The following is an 8,568-nucleotide window of genomic DNA, read 5'->3' as shown; positions in this document are numbered from 1 at the left end:
GGTTAGGGCAAGATCAGTCAGGTCTTCCCTAACAAGCCCCACTCCGAGCAGATTAAGGCAAACTCTCTAAATCCTCCCAAATTAATAACGTTAGACCTAATCTCACCATTAATCTAAAATTAACACTGTAGAGATTGTGTATGGTCCCGGTTGCATGAAAAATACCTGCACTAGATCTTTGGCATAAGCCTACCTTATTAAATTTGGAAAATTACGATGAAGATTCACACACACACACATATATATATGTACATAATCATCAATGTTGATATCATGACAAAAATAAACATCTATAGATACAAAACGCAAAGAAAACGCACCAGCCTAATGACGGCTCCAGAAGCATGCTTCAATTGCCAATGCATCGCTTCGAGAAGACCACAATATAACCCATTGGCAGAGATATATATATATATATATATATATATATATGAGAGAGATAGAGAGAGAGAGAGAGAGAGAGAGAGAGAGAGAGAGAGAGAGAGATGCAAGCATCTAGTTCAAAACTATAGTTTCATGGTTTTAATTTAAGTAGTGAGAGACCTTGGAGATAAGCGAAAGGAGTGGGCATAATCTTGGTGCGCATGGAGAAGCTGCTTTTTACTACTCATCCATTCCTGCACGAGATCGTCTGCTTGTGGGGCTGACACTTCCACTTCGACTTATTCTAAGTGCTGTCAGCGCTTTTTGTATTTCCATTGTCATTGCACTATCCACACTCCCAGACGAAAGCTTCTTGTGGGACTTTTGCAAATGCAGCTTGAGTGAGCTGCTGCTGAGGCCAGGCATTCTTCCCACAGATGGAGCAAACTTTCATGACCGGTTTTCTTTGTTGCCATTCCATAGAGACCTTCCCATGCAACTTTCGGTCCAGATCCAGAAGGATTCTAGCAAACCCATCATTTGGTTGTGCTCTCCGATGAGCTCGTTTAAGGATATTCCATGCTTCTAATAGAGTGAAATTTCTACATAACAAGAGAAAAGTTGCATGAGGTTTCCCCTTTAAGACAATAAACATGAGCATAGAAACAAAAGCTGAAAGCTTGATCATTCGCTATTGTTGGGATTCTAAAAGACCTCCGCAAACGACTACCACATTGTGCAAAGGTGCAAAGATAGTCACAGTAAAGATGCATGTTTGTCTTTAATTAACATGTTAATTTGTATCTTCCTAAAGTTATAGACCTCACGTCCAAACCTAGACTTCTAAACCAAACCAAAATCATAATAGTTAACTAGTCCAACAGTTAAGCACTCAGATACCAGTAAAGCAGTGTTGAAAGAAGTGTTAATTGCACCGAAAAAGAAAAAGCCTGTGACTTGACTGGTTTCCAGTTTCAAACGGATGTCTATTTTACACCATGTAAACTAGTGTCTGTTAAAAACTTAAGATTTCTAGACTACAATCAGCTCCATTTAAGATATCGATACTCTTTAATTCTTTCCTGAGTCAAATGCTGAGATGCAGACTAAACTTGACAAAAACAATAGTTTCATGTTCCCCTATTCCACTGTGTTAAAAGACACCACTTACTTCCTGAGCATCAAGTAAGCAATCACCATTGTGGCACTTCTGCTTCTGCCTTCAAAGCAATGAACGAGCACCTTCCCACCTATCTGCTCTACATGATCAATGAATTGACACGCTTCAGAGAAAATACTGCTGATATTGGTCTCTTCATCATCGCTGATCTGTTGAAGCAGGATAAGCAGTGTGTCATGAGAAGGCACTTTGTGGACAACAAATCCAAAACTCATGAGCAATCCAAAGGCATGCATACAAAAGCAAGCCATCGTGATGAAAAGTGCTTGTCCTCAGTGTTTGTGAGTTTGTGTAGTAACAACAGTCATCGTCCTGCAGTTGGACCACAGGCAAATATTGCCAGAAAGAAGAAAGCATAACGAAAAGAATGCTTTAGACTTCTGTCATATCTTCTTATAGAAGGTACAGGGAGTTCACATTTGATTTGACAGAAAATTTAAGGCCAATAAGAAGTTACGAGAAAACTAGAACAGTGCATGACGTAAACTTCTCAGGTTATGATAACCACTTGCCAGTTGTAAATTAAGTAATTTGATGAAAAGTAGAAATATCACAGTGGAGTAGTGACCTGGAGATGAAATACTCACTGAGACTTCAAGTAAACAAGTAAGTACTCACAGAGAAGTTCTTGTACTTAAACAGATCGGGATACTGAGAATCCGACTGTCCAATTTCATTGGAACACAAACATAAAACGTGGGTGATGTCTAAATGTTGCAACGTAAAAACTGATCTTGCTGCCAAAGCCCCACCAATAAACAAGCTACTTGTAATTGAAGATGGCCTCTCCGTATTTGCAGCTTCAGAAATTAACGCTATCCTTTCAAGGATGTGTTCCAGTCTAACCTATGAGACAACTGAATGTATTAGAAAGAATAAATGCATCAGTAAATTGATTGGAATTGAATTACATCTCTGTGGAGGAATAAGGTGATTGTTCATGATACCTTCAATTCATAAGCATCAATAACACTATTATTATCATTCCCCTCAAAAAATCCTGTATTGAAATTATTTTCTTGACAAAGTTTTACAGCATCGTTCTTAAGCATCTCATTCCACTGCTCCAAATCCTTACTTGTATCAGCATCAACCTGAAAGACTGTGAATTGTGAGCTCAATCTTTTGCATTAATAGAAGCGGTAAAACGAGAAGATCAATCCATTTAGCCACTGAGTGTGGACCTACTAAACATTACTGGCCAGTGGTATTCATGAATTAAAATCAATATTTTTTTTTTTTTATGATCCAGGATCCGCCGGTCGTAATCGGGCTTCGCCCTTTCCGACGGCGACTATACCTGGATTAAAATCAATATTATCCCATTGAGAATTGAACATTCAGCAGAAGCTAAAGAACTGTCACCATTGTGCCTGGACCAAGTTCATTATAGAGCAAGGATAAGGTTAAACGCAAACCAACCTTAGCATACTTATGGAAGTCACGTAATTTTGCCGTCAAGCGCAGGCTACGAAAGGGCTCTCCACTCCCTTTGCAGAATTTTCCATGCCAATTTTCTCGCGAAAGAGGAGAACTAGAATCCAAGCTTTCTTTATTTCCTGCAGATGACCTCGGTGTGGTTCTCTGCAACTCTGAATCACTTAAATCTATATGGTGAGGAGTACCCCGTTCCTTATTAGGCGAAGAGCTAGGAACACAAGCAGCTGCTGAGGGTGACTCAGGAACCACCAGGTCCTCTTTGTCAGAATCCCCCAAAGATGTCTTGTTAATTATGTTGAAAAATGATCGCGATAAGGAATCCAGTTTCTGGTGAAGAGCAAGTAAAAAAATATGGAAGCCTTGCAGGTTCCTGAGAGCAGCACGGAATCCATTGCGAAATTCATGGACAACAGAGGCAACCTCAGCCAGACACATCTCGTCCATATTTTCACCATCACACAAAGGAGGTGATCCTAACCTGCTGCCACTCATTTCATGCAACAAGTTCAAAGCGTACTCATGACTATTGAGAAGCAGCTCAACCAACTTGGGATAATTTGCTTGGTCATTTGCCCGTTTTCCTTGTGGAGGTCGACGTGGCACACCAGAGTCAATTGCCACAATGTGAAAAGCAGATGATGTTGACTCATTTGACATCCCACTCTTTTGGCTCATATTGCCAGATTTCGGTGATTCAGTGATGTCAGAAAGGTCGGAAGTCTGTGATATGAGAGCAGAATTATGCACGCTCAATCTACTATCAACAGATGTTGCCCTCCTTTCCTTCTGAAGAGCTCTAAGGACCCTCGGTCTGTACCTCTGGACGGCAGAATCAAAAGCCTCCTCCAATGCATCTGCCCCTGTGGAAGCCATCTTGTCAGCACATAATAGATTTGCGGGATTTCCACGCCACCTTAGCTGACGACAAGGAAGCCTGTCTTCATTTCTGATGACAAGATCCAGCATCAAGACCCTGCCAAGAGCTGCTGCTGTCTTTTCTGCAGCTTCCCGAGACTCAAATGCTGTCGAACTCTCCAATAACGGAGACCCATGTACATAACTGTTCAACACAAGCATCTACATCAATTTAATGATTTAAAAAAAAATTATGCTGGAGGCATTCAGGAGAGATTTCGTGTTATCTCATACTTTCTCTTACGGCCATCGAAGAATCAAAGAAGCACATTGTGGGACTGCCATGGTATGGTGGAGATCATAATCTGGTGTGATAAGATAATGAAGAACCACAACAACCGAGACTCATATGATAAAACATATACCATTCTACCAAAATATCCAATAAAGTGAGGTAAGCCAATCAAAGAGTATTCTATGGAACAGCATGGAGGAACCTGATTAAAGATACAAATTCAGTGCAAGGCACACCTCATCAGAAGAAGGCATCGACTGAGCTCAAGAGCTTCCAAGAGTTCTGCACATGTCACTTCACCAATTTCATCTCCCTCTGAAATTGCTGTCATCTTTGCTTTCTCCGCAGCTTCCTTTATTTGAAGCCATTCGAGGCTAGAATTATGAATGACTCTGGCCTGAAATACTACAACATGGTAAATTCTGGCAAGAACAAAGGTTAGAATAGATAAAGCTGCCCAGAGATTGGAAGAGATGGACCCATTTGCCTAGGGGATATATTTTGTCCTACAAAACAACCTGTGGAGTTTGGATGCCCAACAACTTCGCAAATTCATAGCCAAGGCGTTCGGATTGCGTGGCCATCCTAGATGATGATATCTTTATAACAGCAACAGCTTCCTTTAGAAATGCATCACCAATATTAGGCAGATTAAATAGCCCAAAGAAGACAACTCCCCCGGAATTGACAGTCACCTGCCGCAACAAGTGTTAAATTTTGAGAATAACAAACAATAAAGCAAGGGAGCAGGTTGATTTTTACAAAGACAAAAGAAGGATCCATTCACTGTGAAAAGATTCTTCTGAATATAAATAAATTTCCCAGTTCAGCTTTGTTTATAATCAACTAGATCGACTAGAGGATTAATTTTGAAAAAAAAAAAGCCAGGAAGAAGGCATGAATGCATCCACAGTTCACAATATAAAAGACAAACAGAGGAACTCTATAGTTTCACTAATGTACCCCATGGATGCAATTCAGATAAGCATAACAAAGGGCACTCCACTGTGAAAGGTCTATGAAGAAAGATATGACTGTGTCTTGGAAATTGGTAGAAGAGCGCTCAAAACAGTGAAGTTGAAAATCACCATCGCAAACACTAGTCATGGAGAACAGCACAGCTTTGTGCTCACGTGCTTTAGACAGTAACCACTCAGAGTGAGAAGTGCGGATGATCCTTAATCTAATCACCAGCCTTCTGTCCATTGGAAATTGATAACAGATCCTCACTGTGAAATTAACCAGACCAAGCAAGAACTGTTCAACTTTATTTATTCCAACCATCTTGTTTCTCACTATTAAAAGCATGAGATATCCATCTGCAAACAGGGCCAACCCACAACCTATATCTAACTGTTCGTCCAGACTATAAACAGAATACCCGCTAAAGTTTGCCACCTCCCCTTGAAGACATTACACAATTCCATGATCACCAAAAGTAGCATCTTCATAAGTAATTATCACAATGAGCAACTTTTATAGCACGGTAGAACCATTCTCAAGGACTCATCTCTTTCAAACTCAAAAATAACTCATGCATTTAGTTTAATTGCCGGCAAGCACAAGTAAACATCCCGTCAAGCGCACAATACTGATATTGCAACTGCATAACATTCACCGTAACAGAACATCTCTCAATACAAGGAAGGCAGTACCTCAAGAGCTTTATTCATTTCATCCTCGGAATGTTCAGTGCTACTGTTGTGCTCAGTGTGGTGAAGAGAGGAAAGCATGGCCCATGAGAAAGAGCTCGACTCGATATTAAGCATTGCAGCTTTCCCTAGTCTTTCCCACAAACTAATTTCTGACAACTGCTCGGGGGATAGAGCTGAATCTGAATCAATAGTCGAAGCTTCAGTCCTGCATGATCTAGCAGTTTGTTACTTAACACGTCGGATGCTGTGGGTCTGAGACCGATACACACTGGTAATGCACTTAACAGTTTGCAAGAAATACTCGTTTGTCCATTAATGGAGACATAAATAAGAGAGGGAATAATAACGAATACCCAGATTGTGGCATGGCATCATGGATACGGTGGGGGCGATGGGGGAAGCCAGAAGATGGGTAACGGCCACTGCGCTTGCGCACCAATTCCAGCCACTGGCTGAACCCGTGAGCCGGACCCGTCGTTATATCGCCCAACATGAACAACAACTGCAAGGACATAATCGGGTTGGGCATTGGGTGGATTTGGATTTAGTATTTGCGAACGAGGAGTGATGAAGAACATGCTACCCGAGGAGTGACGGTGAGGGGGAGTGGAGCCTCAGTTCCCAGATCCAACTCCTTGTCTCCCTCTTTCTCCTCCGAATCCCGCAAGGGCTGACACAGCAAGATCAAAGCCACCACCTAAGTTCTTGTGCATCTATCAGAGGAAGAGAGGAATGCGAAGTGAGGGGGGGAGTATACCTGGACCTGTTGTCGCTGAAGATGGTCGTCTGTTCGCTCTTTAGACATCCTTTCCGTCAGTCCCACTACCACTTTTTGCTCTTCTGATGTAGCTGAAGATGGTTTTTCCTTTCGACCTTTTGAACGAGAGCCAACGAGGCAGTTCCTTGTTCTATTTTTATTTTTGGAGATGATGAAATCACGCTGTCCTTTCTCCTCTGTTTTTCGCCTAAGTTAATGTAGCTTCGTGAAAATAGTATGGCCACCATATACTTTTTTTTTTTTTGGTCCAAAAGGCCAACATATACTTCACTCGGTGAGATATCTATACATGAAAATTCAACTGTTACATATAGAGATCAAATGCATATCACATTAACGATTTTCTTGCCAATAACCTTCATTGGGTTGAAGATTTCTTTTATTGCAAATATCAAGAGTTCATAGGGGGCAATGCCCAAAAAGATGCATCACAACAAAGTAAGTTCCAATGTTGTTGTTGTTGTGGTTGACAACCAAGAGGCAGGAAGTGAGTCTCTGCGGTGGGTCTTGCCAGATAATCAACAACTCGATCCTCAATTTTACTACAGTGGGCCATACATATTTTCTTGAAATGGGCCAGTAGAGCCTGGGCCTTTGGAATGATCTATTTTATCTCCCACGACGCTTCTTCAGTCTTCAACAGGTGATCGACTACAATTGAGCAATCAGAGAGCAAGTACAGTTCATCTTCTCTTCTAGATCTAAAGTGTTTCAAAGCTTCCACTATGGCGACATCTTCTGCTTGGACCAGAGAGGTAAAGTCTGCCTTAATTTCTAAGGAGTGACAGAGAAAGTTGCGAGATAATAGTATAGCGTGGGATGTAACGCGAGGACTAGTGATTCGAGAGAAAGAACAATAGCAGGGGTCTAGTAACAGCAGAGGTAAAAACAGGTCTAAATCACATCATAGAAAGTCCAAAGGACACGTAAAGTACTTTAAGTGCCACAAGGAGAGGCACATCAAGAGAGATTGTCCTAAGCCGACAAATAGCGGTAATAAGCAGAAAGCCACAAGCATGTAGCAAACATTGTTGAGGAGAGTACTAACGATATAGAGGTTGTCTTATGTGTGACTACAAGTTCGTCAAGAGACGAATGGGTGCTAGATTCAGGGTGTTCTTATTATATGAAGCCTCATAGGAACCGGTTTACTACTTACCGGATCGCATGTGGTGGTAGAGTTCTATTGGGGAATAATGCAGCTTGCAAGGTTGTGGGGATAGGGATAGTTCGGATTCAGATGCATGATGGTGTAGTGTGCACATTGACAGACGTGAGGCATGTATCAAAGCTCAAAAAGAACCTTATTTCTCTAGGGACACTCAATGATATCGGGTGTAAGTACACCACTGAAGGTGGAGTGCCGAAGATCTCTCGAGGTGCCATGACAAAGATAAAAGGGAAGAAAGTAAGTTCTCTTTATCATCTAATAGAAGAGGTCGTGATAGGAGCTACCGAAGTTTTATCAAATGAGTCATAATCTAATTTAACTCGTTTATGGCATATGCATTTAGGGCACATGAGTGAGGCGGGTATAATGATGCTGAGTGATATGGGGTCATTAAAGGGTCAGAAGACAAGTAAGTTAGACTTATGTGAGCACTGCATCTTTGGGAAGCAGCACGAAATTAAATTTGCTACTAGTAAAATACATTCATTCAAACGTCTAGGGCCCGTCTTCGGTTCTTTTGAAAGGAGATGCCCATTATATGCTGACATTTATTGACGACTATTCTAGGAAAATATACATATACTTTCTAAAGTACAAATCTGATGTGTTTAATCGGTTCAAGAAATTTAAGGCATTGATTGAGAAGCGATCGGATAAACAAATCAAGTGCCCGAGAACCGATAGATGCATGAAGTTCTATGATAAAGATTTTATCGAGTTCTGCGAGAGAGAAGGGATTGTAAGACACCGCACACTACTTGGGAGACCACAGCAGAATGGCGTGGCGGAACGAAAAAATAGAAACTTTACTTGAGTGGGCTCAGAGCATGC

The 8,568-nt window shown here is 41.3% G+C and overlaps 1 protein-coding gene across 1 annotated transcript; it reads right to left on the bottom strand.

The window, feature by feature from the left end:
* Nucleotides 1-594: 594 nt before the first annotated feature.
* Nucleotides 595-6,704, bottom strand: LOC115741483 (dual specificity protein phosphatase PHS1). Its single transcript, XM_048281486.1, is given in 12 exon segments — nucleotides 595-783; nucleotides 785-965; nucleotides 1,535-1,692; nucleotides 2,162-2,389; nucleotides 2,491-2,637; nucleotides 2,966-4,043; nucleotides 4,370-4,530; nucleotides 4,652-4,828; nucleotides 5,789-5,993; nucleotides 6,142-6,290; nucleotides 6,372-6,458; nucleotides 6,546-6,704. Coding segments are annotated over 12 exon segments (2,799 nt in total). The 5' UTR covers nucleotides 6,594-6,704; the 3' UTR covers nucleotides 595-603.
* Nucleotides 6,705-8,568: the final 1,864 nt, after the last annotated feature.

This window comes from Rhodamnia argentea, chromosome 6 (assembly GCF_020921035.1).
Source record: "Rhodamnia argentea isolate NSW1041297 chromosome 6, ASM2092103v1, whole genome shotgun sequence".
Taxonomy (NCBI): Eukaryota; Viridiplantae; Streptophyta; class Magnoliopsida; order Myrtales; family Myrtaceae; genus Rhodamnia; species Rhodamnia argentea.
Note: the sequence above shows the minus strand (reverse complement) of the source record. Positions and strands in the feature narration are given on the sequence as shown.